Source organism: Fusarium phalaenopsidis (assembly GCF_050370095.1).
Source record: "Fusarium phalaenopsidis strain FUZ10S chromosome Unknown contig_32316, whole genome shotgun sequence".
NCBI classification, from domain to species: domain Eukaryota; kingdom Fungi; phylum Ascomycota; class Sordariomycetes; order Hypocreales; family Nectriaceae; genus Fusarium; species Fusarium phalaenopsidis.
This window is the reverse complement of record NW_028145399.1, coordinates 2,112,663-2,126,818: the sequence shown is the minus strand read 5'-3', so window position 1 is coordinate 2,126,818 and position 14,156 is coordinate 2,112,663. Positions and strand designations below refer to the sequence as shown.

At 52.9% G+C, this 14,156-nt stretch overlaps 5 protein-coding genes across 5 annotated transcripts; 2 read left to right on the top strand and 3 right to left on the bottom strand.

The window, feature by feature from the left end:
• Positions 1–2,321: 2,321 nt before the first annotated feature.
• Positions 2,322–4,505, top strand: LRP88_12240 (transcription factor domain-containing protein; the record flags this gene model as incomplete). The annotated part of the gene is made up of 1 exon (XM_083248634.1): positions 2,322–4,505. One exon carries the CDS (start codon positions 2,322–2,324, stop codon positions 4,503–4,505), a length of 2,184 nt encoding a protein of 727 aa, XP_083096064.1.
• Positions 4,506–4,553: 48 nt separating this feature from the next.
• LRP88_12239 (glycosyl hydrolase) lies at positions 4,554–6,161 on the bottom strand (the record flags this gene model as incomplete). The annotated part of the gene is made up of 3 exons (XM_083248633.1): positions 4,554–4,588; positions 4,644–4,770; positions 4,821–6,161. The coding sequence occupies 3 exons, from the start codon at positions 6,159–6,161 to the stop codon at positions 4,554–4,556; spliced, it is 1,503 nt and encodes a 500-aa protein (XP_083096063.1).
• An 822-nt stretch (positions 6,162–6,983) lies between these two features.
• Positions 6,984–8,664, top strand: LRP88_12238 (general substrate transporter; the record flags this gene model as incomplete). Its single annotated transcript, XM_083248632.1, has 4 exons — positions 6,984–7,092; positions 7,147–7,448; positions 7,501–8,250; positions 8,299–8,664. 4 exons carry the CDS (start codon positions 6,984–6,986, stop codon positions 8,662–8,664), a joined length of 1,527 nt encoding a protein of 508 aa, XP_083096062.1.
• A 1,498-nt stretch (positions 8,665–10,162) lies between these two features.
• Positions 10,163–12,144, bottom strand: LRP88_12237 (general substrate transporter; the record flags this gene model as incomplete). The annotated part of the gene is made up of 9 exons (XM_083248631.1): positions 10,163–10,424; positions 10,477–10,578; positions 10,630–10,852; positions 10,900–10,986; positions 11,035–11,223; positions 11,274–11,633; positions 11,681–11,785; positions 11,835–11,992; positions 12,044–12,144. 9 exons carry the CDS (start codon positions 12,142–12,144, stop codon positions 10,163–10,165), a joined length of 1,587 nt encoding a protein of 528 aa, XP_083096061.1.
• An 829-nt stretch (positions 12,145–12,973) lies between these two features.
• On the bottom strand, positions 12,974–14,005 carry LRP88_12236 (dihydrodipicolinate synthase family protein; the record flags this gene model as incomplete). The annotated part of the gene is made up of 2 exons (XM_083248630.1): positions 12,974–13,800; positions 13,852–14,005. The coding sequence occupies 2 exons, from the start codon at positions 14,003–14,005 to the stop codon at positions 12,974–12,976; spliced, it is 981 nt and encodes a 326-aa protein (XP_083096060.1).
• Positions 14,006–14,156: the final 151 nt, after the last annotated feature.

Sequence of the window (14,156 nt, the reverse complement as noted above, 5' to 3'; positions counted from 1 at the left end):
TCTTACCCAATCCCTAGTCTAAGGATAAGCCAATACTGTATAGGAAATATTACAACACTTGCCATATTTATGAATATTTTTTGTAGTTTTTTCTAATAGTTATGACGAATTCTCTTTGGCAAAACGCATGCCTTGACATCACGGGCTCCGGTTGGATTGAGTTGGGAGCTGGAATGTACGCTTTGACTTTAACACAGCCAGACTACTGTAATGCGCAGCACTGTAGGCAGCATCATAATAGAGTCAGTGACATCCATTCCGCATATCCCCAACATTCATGCATGCATCTCCGTGGGTGCCACAGCTGTCATAATGCTCGCAACAGCCACACTTATGCACGTCCATCTTATCAATCAGAGTAGAGACATGGGGAACTTGAGCATGTGATACATTGCCGCAAATGAGCCTTTGTCTATTCGTTAATTCGTTATTCGTAACCCCGTACCCGATCCGCTGCAGATAGCATCAGTGATCGGCCGTGGAACCAGATCAACACTGGCTCATATCCTTCCCTAGTTCCATATTCCTCATTGACGGCTGTCGGATAAGTTAAGCAAGGCTCATCGATGTTCCCCTTCATAGGGCGTTTGACGCACATGATTCTCAATCGCCAACTTCTGTTTGAGTTCTTCGAGTTGGTTCCTCACAAGATTGGGGTTCTTCTCAACGCGACTCTTCAATTCTTTGAAGATGCCGTTTCGCTTGTGCCGTTCTTGGCCTTTTCATAGTAATCGGGACACTCCATGGGAAAAAGGATAACCTCGCGAGGAGTCCTTTTTTTGCAGAGATGGCTGTTGTTTCCATACGAGCAGAGCACGGGAGAGCCTGTTTTGGTGTATTCCCAGCTGCAATCCTCGTTGTGGCAGCTGTGAAGCTCAAGTATTTCGGTGCACATCTTGGCTGTCGTGAATCAGATGGTTGCTCTGATGTGATAAATGTGGTGTTGAGTGAGATGGATGCTGGATGCGCTTCACAAACCAGGAAGAGACGAGATTTTATGTTGTTGTGAAAAGAATTTGCTGCGGTATCTACAGGCAACAGATATTTATCCATCTTGACTCACAGACCGAACGTTAATTTCTATTGCGTTGTTCAGTTTGTTGATTATGCACATTTGAAGTTATTCAGACCGTTGGCAAAGGGTAAATAAAGAGGGTCTGTTCGCCTGCGAACGGTAGATAAGCGGCGTTTAATTTAGACCCGGACCTGAAGCTATTCAGGACACGGCTAAACACCAGCTGAACCGTGACTAATTAGACTCAAAATGATCAAATTGTAACCGAAAAGCGTTTGACCAGACCTGGATCTAACATGACCAACCACAATCACCAACCGTCACCGAAACCCCCAATCTCGGCTTTCGAGATCGAAAAAACGTCAGCAACAAAGCCACAAAGGACGGCATTTCGAAAAGATGAGGTCATGGCTTTCAGGCATACGTCATTTCAGTAATCAAATCAGACTTTCAGGGTCGTTCCTCCGCCATCCTTGCCAAGACTCGGCGGCAACGGGATCGGGGGCGCACGACCATCCCACTCCAACTCCCGAAACCACGGAGCCGGAAGAGATCTTGGGGGGTAGAAGCTCAGAGGTTCTTTTGCTCAGGGCAGGGTCGAGAACTGTGGCGGGCCACGTATTGGTACAGCCTTTGTGCCATGGCGTCTTGGTGCGGCGAGGCGGCGCGAGCACATGGGCTTTTTACATGAACCGGTCTCAACTCTAATAAACGGTCCCCGGACGAACCATGGACGAATCTGATCTTGAGGCATCAAAAAGGGTCGTTTGAGCCTCGCCGTCTGGTTACAGGTCGAACAAGGTGACCAAGCACGGTTCCCCCCCTGGTGGAAAGTCGGGGAGAGTCTCAGCCCGAGCAAGTCTCAGCCTCCCTCGTCATCTGGGCTGGCTACCTAAATGGCGCGCGTGCCCTGGCGGAGAGTGTTTGAAGCCCTCGAGAGTTTCTTCTCAGAGTATCTTAATCTTGGCTTTGAGGCTGACGACATCACCTTTGCCTCATCTGGTCCAGCATCCATCTAGCACAGCCTCACTCACCGAGAAGGCTATATTCACCGAGTTTGCCTCGGGGTTTAGCTGAGACACAGGCTGCTTGACAGGCTTGCTTCTGACCTGCAGCAACTAACACAGCACGAAAACGCAACAAGCAAAAGAAGCAACAGCAAAAAGAAAGCGGGGAGACGGAGAAGAGCCAACCAGATTCACCAACTTCCCAACCGCACACCACACACAATTCTCACTGAATGGACATGGCCATCGAGGACCCGGACTCCCCCTATCCCTGAACTCCTTCCTCCTTCCGTTCACAAATGGAAATCATCACGCCTCAGGACTACCAGAACAACGCCCGGAAGCGACAGCGCCGGAGCCTGCGGCCCTGCGACGCCTGTCGGAAGCGCAAGACTCGCTGCGTCACAAAGGACGGTGACGGCGACTGCGTCCACTGCCAGCTGAGGGCGACGCCCTGCACCTTCCAGCACGACCCCCCGGAGCGACAGATCACCAGCGCCAGCGGGAGCAGCATCCAGGGGAGCAGCGCCGGTCCTCACAGCGGGGACGAGCCCGGTCCGGCTGATGAGCAGCAGCAGCTTTCCCAAAGCCAGCAGCTGCCGAGTCACCCGGCCGGCCACCACCAGGTGGTCCGCAAGGAGTCTCGGGACGATGCCGTGTCCGTCCAGTCGGTACCGCCGTTCCTGTCTCCCGCCGAGACGCGAGTATCGGCCGACAGCGCCCACCCCGTCGCCCCGGCCTCGGTCATGGTCCCGGAGCTTGTTGAGTTGGGGCCTCTAGATCGTACCATGGGGTGCTCATCCACGCGCTTCGCTGAGCTGTACGGTCTGGGGAGCGACATGGAGCCTATACTGATGCGTCACCGCCCTTACGACAATAGGACTCACGAGTTTAGCCTCGAGACACATGCTATACGTCGTGTGCTGGAGAGGGATGACGGCCAGGAGTATCCCCTGACCTTTCACATAGCCCGCGACGAAAAGGCCATCGAGGGTGACCCGACCTTTTCCCAGGTTGACGCAATAGAGGCTTGCGTACGTCCTCATGGCCCCAGCCTCGTAGAGCTGTTCTGGCGGCATGTCCAGCCATGCTATCCCATCCTGTCCAAGGATCCCTTCACCCTGGCATACTGCCAGTCTTATCGTCGCATCCCTGCAGCTCTCCTCGGGGCTGTCTATCTTTCCGCCATCCGCTGGTGGACCTACGACCCGGAGCTCTCCATCCGGACGCCCCCGGACGCCGCCCTTCTCCGACGGATGCTGCGGACTGCCATCCCGGCCTCGTATCATCGCCCCAAGCTCAGCTCCATCCAGGCTGCCTTGCTGCTACTCCAGTGCCAGCCCGAGGACCCCCTCAACCCTGACCACACTTTTCAATGGGGTCTTACATGCCAGGCCCTTGCCATCGGCCAGTGTCTGGGACTTCACCTCGACGCCAGCAACTGGACAATTCCTCAGTGGGAGCGCAACGTCCGCAAGCGTCTAAGTTGGGCGCTATTCATGCAAGATCGCTGGACTGCTCTAGCTTACGGGCGTCCTGTGCACATTCACGACGATGACTGGACAGTCGGTGATCTCACGACTGCCGACTTTTCAGATTTTGAGAGTGAAAGCCAGGCAACGTCGTCGAGTTCCGGCTCTGATGATGACCGAAGATCTATTGCTTCCACGGGGAAGACGCAGTATATACAGATGGTGCGGTTGACGCAGATCCTCTCAGTCGTCTACTCCAACTTTTACACAGCCAAAACATGTCGAGAGCAGGACACCTTTATCCTCTTTGAAAAGGCCCGGCCGCTCTTTGAGATGCTGACGAGCTGGTACCACAGCATCCCGCCTTCGCTACAGATGAATGTCATCTACCAGCGCAAGCTATGCTTTCATGGTTATCTTCACTTCTCCTACTACGGAGTTGTAATGACTCTCCTCCGCCGCCTAATTCGATCTACTGCGCTGCCTCCACGCTGCACCGATGACCGAGTCCTCTCAGATATTCGTCAGATAGCTCTCCAGACTGCTCAAAGCGCCATCAGTTTCGTCACAAGCCTAAGGCCCGATCATCTCGAGGCCTTTTGGTACTTCACCTCGCCCTACCTCTTCTCGCTCCTGGGCTCCTTTACCACTCTCCTCCTCGTCACTTCCTTATCATCCCAGGAGCGTCACTTTTGGCAAGAAACCCTCAACTCGTACCTCTGGAATCTCCGAATGATGAGCAAAAGCCATGAGCCAATGCAATACGCTGTGAACCGTCTTGAGGGCGCCATCCTGCGAGGTTTGGAGCACGCCCTCGCTGTCAACCTCAACGAGCCCCTCAACGACAAGGTCAGCCCCATGATGGGCAACTACGCCCCAGATATATACGAATTCACCGACTTTGGCGACTGGGATCTGGCCGCGGGTGGCAACGGGGCGTACGACCTCCTTAGCGGCCTGGTGATGCAGCCGAACCCGAACCCCATGATGCCGCAAGAGGACCTGAGATGAAAAACAAAGGTAGTAGTCGAAAAATATTGGCTGCAATGTTAATGATGTTTACTCGGCGTCCTCGAGACCGTTATCCGACTCGACTGATAGGTCTTTGAGTCCCATGGAGTGTCGCATACACATGTCGACAATGTCAACCATGCCATCCTCCACAAACCACCCGAACCGGCGGACGCCCTTTCGGCAATTCTCCGTCCAAGATGCGGGTATTGGGAGGCGGAAGCTCAGTGCTCGTCCTCCACAGAAAGCTTCCACTAGCTGGCCTCTCAGAAAGAGAAAGACGCCATCGACGAGACTGACACTCTCGTGTCGCACCAGCTCAGGCCCGTCGACAGGTCTAGGCAGGTGGAGGCGATACTGGTCCGCCCAAAAGTCATCGAGGGGAGGAAAATCTGTAATCAGAGAAACAGAAAACAAGCCGTTTCCCGAGGGACTAAACTGCAGCCTGTGCCCCTTTCCAGAGCCGTCAGTCTGAAGCATGACCCCAAAGCTGTGAGCGTCACAAGCTGCAACTTTAAAGTCCACCATGAGATCTCTCCTCCACTCCGCAGAGCCCAGCTCTGGAAAGTGCGTGGCCGTCGACCCGAGGGAGCAGAGGTACAGGTTTGGAGCTGCGTTGCTGGGAGACACGGGTCTTGACGTCTGCCAGATGTAGCTCCTAAACTCTTGCGAGGCGTCTATGCGGAGACACGCGTTTGTGTCTGCCCACAAGACCCTGGTGACGCCGAGATCGCCTCCCCAGAGCCACTTATTCTCGTCGTCGACATAGTCCCCGATCCAGCCGAAACAGACCCTTTTGTCTGGGTTGCCCGCCTTGGGACACGACTTGGCCGCGTACCAGCGTCGACCGTCGAGGCGACCGTGGGAGCCGTCTCGTGGAACACGGAACGGTCCCCGGGGTGTGTCGGCGATGCGGTACACGGTGCCGGCGTTGGGGGCGTGGAACCGCGAGTACACAAGGTACCACTTGCCATTCGGCAGAGAGAAGAGCTCTGGGCACTCGGGGCAGAAGACGTCACTGGGCGCGTATAGCGGCTCTGGAGCTACCGTCCAGGCTTCGAGGTCGGGAGACGTGAGCAGGGCAATGCACCCGCGACTCCAGTACGGGCCGCTGGAGAGACGGGTGCCCACGAGCATCCAGTATCGTCCTTCACCCCGGTTGAACATGACAAAAGGGTCGCGAAAGTCAATTTCCTCGAACCGTGCGAGCCCCTCGCCGAGAATGGTTATAGGCTTCGCGGGCCTCTGGAATCTCGAGCCGTGTCGATCCGTCGCCTTTATTCGCAGTATCGTCTGTCGGCCGTTTTGGGATAGGTTGTAGCCAGTATAAAAGATGTTCATATTCTCGTCCGGACCGAGTATGGCAGAGCCCGTCCATGCTCCATCGGCGTCAGCATCGAGATCAGACTCCCCAGGCGACAGGACAAAGTCCGGGTCCCTTGTCCATTCGACAAGGTTTGTTGATCGTAGTCGCGACCATGATGATCTTAGACGCTCGGGGTGATGTCTTGTCGAAGGAGGCGTGGTAAGGTGAAAGACGTGGTACGTGTCGTCGACGAGTAGAGGGATGACATCGGCAGAGGCTTCAGTACAAGAAGGTCGAGAGTAAGGACAAGTCTCTGGAGGAGGAGTTGGGACTGGAAGGATGGATCGCATACTCGGGACTTTTGTTGGGTTGTCTCAGGGATAAAGAGTCAAGGGTGTCTTGTCGCTAGATAATGTGTAATGTCTTGTGCATATCAACAAAGAAAACATCCATTGGCAAAAACTGCTTCAGTCAAACTTATATTTCGATCATCCTCTCACTTACTACGTTACCCGAGTCCAGTTTTATCTTTGCCCGCGTTCTTTATGCCCAACCTCGTGCCATCTCCAAAAAGGCAAAAAGGTGTAGTTTCGTCTCTCCTTTTCCCGGAGCAAACTCCAAAACGAACCTTTGGAGAAAAGCACCCCCGGCCGACGGCATCTCACGTGTCGGCACCCAAGGGTCTCGATCGTCAGCTCATCTCCCTTCCAGCCACGGCGCGGCGTTCCCCAAGGAGCAAAGCGCATCCCTGAATGCGGGTTCCGTGCGACGAAGCCGTCGAAACTCTATTGCGACAACCCCGGCATGCCCAGACCAACGAGAGCGAGGCGGGCGGGGGGACAAGAGCAAGACGCCGCACGTTGGGCAGACAAGAAAGGCAGAAGGAAAGACGGCAACTCACGAGGGGGGACCCTTAGGATTAGGGGATTGGGGAAATGTTATCTCTTCATCTTGTTTACAAACCCGGCATTGCGGGCGGCTCAACAACTCTATTTGATATTGAATGCCGGAGCTTTAACCCCCCATCTCACGCCGACATCCTGGACACTTTTCCAAGTGCCAGTCTTTTTCTGATCCATATTCCAGACCGTTTGAACTAGTTTGGGATCCTTCAGCCCTGTATTCGCTCGCAGAGAGTCTCGGGCCCGAGAGAGCTCCCCACCGCCCCGGTCATGTTCAAGATACAGCATCCGTACGTCTGGCTTTTCTGCGGCTTCGCAGCCATTGGAGCTTGCTTATACGGTTACGATGGTGTGTACTTCAATGGTACTAGTACGCTTGGTATGTGATGCATCTTTGTGGTGTTGAAAGTGGTAGAATGTCTCATGGGTGTAGATGTCTTCATCCGCCACTTCGGCCACCGCAATGCCGACGGCGATTACGAAATCTCCCCGGCCAGCTTAGCTATCATGACGTCCATGATCAACGTCGGCGAACTAGTCGGCTCGCTTGCCGCCGCACCGCTGAACGACTTGTTCGGCCGAAAGGGGGCCTTTGGATCGGGCACCTTGGCCATTATCATCGGCGTTGTCATGCAGCTCTCCACCACATCGAGCAAGGCCCTCATGACTGCTGGAAGAGCTGTCCTAGGCTTTGGAGTGGGTAACTTCTCGGCCACGTCGCCGCTATACATGGGCGTAGGTCAACCGACCCCTGAACACCAAGCCTGGGGACTTGACGCTCCTATAGGAAATCGCACCAGAATCCCTCCGCAGCCCACTGCTCATGTGCTGGCAACTCACCCTATCCATCTCGCAGATCATAGCCGCGGCCATAAATCGCGGCGTAGTCGACAACCAGACCACCTTTGCCTACCGCTTCCCAATCGGCTTCCAGCTCATCTTCCCACTCGTAATCGTCCTCGGAATAGCATGGGTCCCCGAATCCCCGCGCTGGCTGCTCCGCCGCGGCCGTCCCGATGATGCCGACAGGTCGCTGCGCCTTCTTCATCGCGAGGATAAGGCTTACAACCCGATGCCAGTGATGCGTTCCATACAGGAGGATCTCGAGAGGGAACGTGCGAGCGAGGCCGAGGGAGCATGGATACAGCTCCTTACGGATCCTATAGAGAGACGAAAGGTGGTGTATAGTGCGGGAGCGTTGGTTGCGCAGCAAATCAACGGCATCCAATGGTTCTACTACTTTGGCACCGTCTTTTCCAAAGCTATTGGGCTAAAGGATCCCTTCCTCATGACTCTGATTGTCTTTATCATCCAAGTTTTTGTTGTCTTGGCGGCTGTGTTGCTGGCTAACAAGCTCCCTCGACGGCCATTGTTGATGATCACAACGGGCATCATGACTGTTTCCATCTTTGTTGTTGGCTGCCTAGGTATCCCTGGCGGAAACCCTAGCGAGACTATCGGTAAGGTCATTATCAGTTTCGTTATTGTTGAGATTGTAGCCTTTAACTTTGCCTGGGGACCCCTTGGCTGGACTATTGTAAGTGGACACCTTTATCTACCTACACTCCCATCTAATACATGATAGGCATCTGAAATGGCCGTCGGCCGTAACCGCAACAAGATCTACGCCGTAGCCGTTGCTGCCTTTTGGGTGACCGTCTGGGTAACCGTCTTCACGCTTCCATACCTCTACTACTCGGCGAACCTCGGACCCAAGACGGGCTTCGTGTACACAGGATTGTGCTTCGTCACTTGGGCCTACGTCTACTTCTGTGTTGGAGAAGTGACGGGTCGCAGTATTGAGGAGATCAATGGCTTCTTCCGTGATGGCATCCCTGCGAGGCACTGGAAGCAACAGCCGCACAGGGGAGAGGCAGCGCACGAGGTAAGGGGGAGTAATGGGACGAGCATAGTCGAGGTCGATGGCGATACCAAGGCGCCGAGTGCATGAGTGATGACTATTGAGATATTGATACCCAGATTGATACCCTTGTTGTATTGGGCGTTTGATATGAGGCAAATATTTGATGTACCAACTTGGCTAGATGACGATACATGACTTGCATCTCAGCAGAAGGATTGAATAAAAAGTTAGAGGAGATCACCTCGAAATTCTGTTTGATTTAAATGCTTTTCGTCCTAACTTAATATGGTTCTTGTCTGAAATTACAGAAACGCCGATGAGGATTTGCTGGACCAAGGCGCCTATTGTAACATGGAAGGACATTCTGATGTGGATTTCCTAATTCTTCTTAACCTAAGATTGCTATTGTAAAGAGAGGTTGAAGAAATTCTGATGATGATGTGCAAATGATCGCCCCAGGGATGTGTCAATAGCCAAGTTGATGTATCAGATATCCGGTCTATCAATAATGACAACTCGCGCTACTTGATCCTTTCAATTGTGGGCTCTAAACTATCTAACTCTCGTTTGCATGACATAAGCACGATGCGGAACCAATCTCTCCTGTCCATTACACATGACCTTGGCATTCGTGTTAAAGTACGTCGGTTGACGCTGTTGAGGAGCCCATCCCACGTTTGGTCTGAACCGCGGCACCGGTGGTGTTAACTGCTGAGGAGGAGGGGGTGATGGTAGAGGTGTGAGATGCCGTTCTAGGCCAAATAGAGGCTCCAATGGTTCGGGTTCGTATTTGAGTAACGCGCCCCAGTTTGGTCGGAAGTTTCCCATGCTACTCCTTGTGAAGCTGGCTGGGTACCCTGAGCTACCCATCCACGCATCTCTTGCATTGGTGGTATATGGAGATGAACTGGAGGTGCTGTTAGGTGGTGGTTGAATGAAATTTGGCGGCTGAGTGGGCTGTGAATGGGTTTCTGAAGAGTAAATGGCATTTGTTTCTTGGCTCAATAGCAAAGCTGGATTGATGGTCTGTGGTTGCTGTTGAACACGAGGCTGTGGAGATGCGCCAGCGCAATATCTAGTAGATGCCATTGTTACTCAGAATGTTTCTTGAATGATGTTTCAAGTTCCTCGATGATTCGAATGCCACAATCTGGCTATATAGCTGTCGAGACAGGCCTCTCGTTCTGTTTCAGCTGAGACTCTGATATCCTCTACCAGCCTTCGACACCTGTTCCTTTTAATAGACGAAACACACAAAGAACATGTGGATCAGGCTTGAAGAAGTTGCTATAACAGACTTGTGCTGACGGCTGTACCTTGCAGGTGCGTCTTGTTCTTTGTTCACTCGACAGGGGTATCTGCACAACCTGCATGTTCAAGGGTACTTTTAATAGATCAAACCGCGAACAGGTTGCGTCCAAGCTCTTGTAATGGCATACATCATTGGAGCTATATGGGGGGTATCTTTGATAGGTGACAGTAGCTTCAACTCCAATAATTGCCACGACGCAACACAACTCCAGCTTCCACACAACCATTACACCTTCACACCAGACTCCAATCTCCACAATAACTCTTATGCTTCTTAGACTCTCTCCTCAGAGTGCTCAATCGCAGAGCCCTTTGAAGCCGTCTTGGCAAAATCGTCATGCTCGCTAGGCGCCCGATCGTGAACGTAGCCAAACATGACATCCATCTCCTCGAGAGTCTTGCCCTTGGTCTCAGGGAGGAAGAAGAAGGCCCAGATGGCGGCGATGATCATCCAGCAGGCAAAGAAGAACCAAGTACCGTAGCCGAAGGACTTGAAGATGTAGGGGAGGGCCTTGGTGATGGCGAATTGGGTGACCCTGTAGATACTGTAAGTAATTGTCAAGATTGAGGATTTTTGGGAGATCTTACCATTGGACGCAGGCAGCCCAGGTTCCGGTCAAGTTTCGCAGGGCACCGGGGAAGATCTCGGCAGAGACGATCCAGGGGATACCGTTGAGACCAAAGGACCAGCTGAACAGGGTTAGAAATAGCTCTTGAGACGGAAAGGGGGTCAGTCCTTACAAGACAGAGTAAATCATAATCATGGCTGTAGCAGCCTTACCGCCAGCAGCCGTAGAGGGAGAAAGCTCCTTTCCTTCGGCAATGATACTAGCGGGATGGCCAATCTTGACGTACGCACCCACGATCCACAGGCAAGTAGAGCACATGGCGGATGAGATGATTGTGGGATTACGTCGTCCCCAAATGTCGATGAGGGCACCGTAGAAGATGATGGAAGCGACAGCTAGAAAGGGTCAGCTTGTGAGATGTAATTGAGTTTGGTGTACTCACCCTTGACGAGGCCGTAGATACCAGTGTAGAGAGCCACGTCGCTAATACCGAGGGAACCAAAGAGAGTGGGAGAATAGTAGTTGATGGCTATGCCATTGTCAGTCTATGCAAATTCGTAGATGTCATGGAACTTACCGGCAGCGCCAGACATGTTCTGCAGAGCAAAGGAGCAGAAGACGAGGAGAACACGGTTCCACATGCCCTTGCGAGACAGCTCAAAGAGAGCACCGCGGAAGAAGGCCCAAGGACCCGAGCCATACTTGCTAGCGATGACAGCTTCATCAGCCAGACGGCTCCGGATCATGTCGAGATCCTCCTGTAGATCTGCTATGGGTCAGTGCCTATTTTTGTTTGCTACTGTTGATGCCACTTACACTTGTGATCCCGCGAAAGCTTTCGCAGACTCTCGAGCGCCTGAGTAGCCTCTTCCTCACGGTTCTTGCGCATCAACCACAGCGGACTCTCATGGAGGAAGAAACCGCCAACCAAGAGGATACCCGCGGGAATAATCTGCACAGCCATTGGGACACGCCAGCTGGTAGCGCTGGTAGGATCCATATTCTGGTTGATACCATAGTTGATCCAGAAACCGACGAGGGAACCGATCTGGTATGCGACTTCGAAGAGACCCGTCAGAATACCGCGAATAGAGACGATGGAGAGCTCGGCGATGTAACTCGGGACGGTGGCGGTGATGGCACCACAGGCGATTCCGGTAAGAGCACGGCCAGCATCTGGAAGTGTTAGATGATGTTGACACATCAATGGGATAGATACTCACAGATGAAAGAGAGCTGATGAGTGGCAGCCGTCATGAGAATGGCGCCAATGAGGAAGACGACAACATTGGACTGCAGAGCCCACTTGCGACCGACCTTTTCAGTGACTTTGACAACATTAGTCTTTTGTATATCCAACTCCACGATAGAACATACCCAGGAAGCAAATAATGGCACCAAAGAAAGCACCAGCCTGAAAGGTAGCGGTAATGTTGCTAGAAATATCCGCCGAGTCGTCCGGGCTGATCTTAAAGTCGCGCTTGAAGCTTTCACGAGCAATGGTGGTGCCAACAAAAGCAGAGTCATAGCCGAACCTAACAAGGTCAGATACAAAGACATGAAATTTTTATCATGAGAATACTCACAGCAAAGATCCAGTAGCGATAACAGCAGCTTCAGTGTAGAGACGCCAGTTATACACCTCCTTCGGCGTAGGCCGATCCTCCACAGCGCGAAAGCCACCCATTGTGAGTAACGTGGAGTTGATGAATAACAAAAGTGCTGACAGATAAAAAACTCAATTATTGAACGGGACGATCCCTGCTCATGCTCTGATAAGAAAAAAACCAATTACCCCCGCGGGGAGGCTAGACAAGATATTTATCCCAAGTTCTCCATCAGCCGTGACCTTGTTTCTGGGAACGAACCATGACCGGGGTAAAAAGCGGGGAAAACCACCAAAAAGTCTGGGGATTGTGTTCGGTGAATTCCCGTGCTGTGTCAAAAGTTGGAGAAGTAGAGAGGCTCCACTGAGAAGGGGGCAGTTTGGGAAATCTGGGGATGTCACGAGGGGTGGAGAGTCATGCCAGACGAGTTGGAACCAAGTTGTATCGATGGCATAACATCCGAGTAGCGAGCCGAGGCGAGCGAGGGAAGCGATTGGAGGGATTGGGGTGCGTGCGGGGGATCCAAGTGTGAGTGTTCGGGTTAGCTTGGGCCGATGATCGGTTATTCTGACTCGGGAATGGTTTCTTCAGTCAGGTCAGATCAGATGGAGCAGGGGTGTTTGATCATGTTGATGCTCGAGTTCCTAAAGGATCCGAGGTAAGATGGTATCATGATGCCAAGGAGGGCCGGTTGGCACGTAATGTGAGAGGGTGGTGTTTCTCATGGCACAGCACTCCAAGGCACTGTCAGGGAGCTCCAATTGAGGGCTCAGCCAGCTCCAAGCGGCCAATTATTGATCTTCCCAAGACGTAGTTAAACAATTGCAGACTGTAAGTTCCATTCATGCTCATAATTTCATCCATTGCGTTCATGTACTCTATACCAAGTCTATCAACCCGCACACTGCCTTAAGCATCAATCCCCCTCTTCGCAATACTCTTCTCAACAACCGCAAGCGGCTCTACAACCTTGAGAATCCACTCCTGCTTGCCCTCATCGCTATACTTGGGATACGGCCGTCGGCAGTGGCAGCTCTCGAGAGGATAACCCCTCAGCTTGGCCACAACCCACTTTGTACCGTTGATGCCTCCCTTGGCGAAGCCCCATTCCATCTTGGCCAGTCGGAGCTGTGCGGCCTCGGCTTCTTGCGTCTTGCCGGCCTTGTAAAGGTCGAAAATCTGTGTGCAGACCTTGGGGTAGAGGTTTGCGACGCCCGTGATGGTTCCTGTGGCTCCCACGGCCATGGCGGGGACGAGCCAGTCGCTCTGTCCGGCGAGGGCTGTAAACTCGTCGGGCTTGTACTGAGCAGCCACACGAGCGACCTTGGCGATACCTCCGCATGTCAGCTTCACGCCGACAATGTTGGGGTGCTGTCCAAGGCGCTCCAGCATCTCCGAGTTGACGTCGAGTCCAGCGACGACACCGGGGAAGTTGTAGATGACGACAGGCACCGGGCTCGCATCGGCCAGCTCCTCAAAAAAGTCCACAATGGCGTCTTGCGTCATGGCAAAGTGGAAGTAGCTGGGCGTCAGGACAAGGACAAAGTCGGCGCCTGCATCCTTAGCCAGCCGTGTCTCGTTGATGACTTCTCGAGTGCATTGCGACGAGGTGCCGAGTGTGATGGTGATGTTTGGGCGACCGGCAAGGGTCGCAATCTCTCGAGTCGTTCGTACCAATTGCGACTTTTCAGCTGCTGTGAGGGTCACGGCCTCGCCGTTGGTGCCAGCAATGACGACTACCATCATGTTAGCGATGAATTGATTGAGAGTCGTTCGGGTTCACTTACTACCGTCAAGGCCAGAGTTCACAAGGAACTCAATGTGCTTCTTCTGGAGATCCCAGTCAATCTCCTGGTTCGCATCATTGGCAAACCATGTGAGACAAGGAACGTGAATTCCAGGAGGAAAGGGCTTGCCCTTTGTCGTCGCGATTGAGCCCATTTTGATAGAGTTTGATGTGTGTTTGAAAGCAGAGACCAACTCCGTAGGATGCAGACGAAGAGTAGAATAGAAGAAAAAGTTGCCTCGAGGACCAGAAACAAAGACTTGGTTTCCTGCGTGGGACTAACAGCGACTTATTCGTGTCATGCTC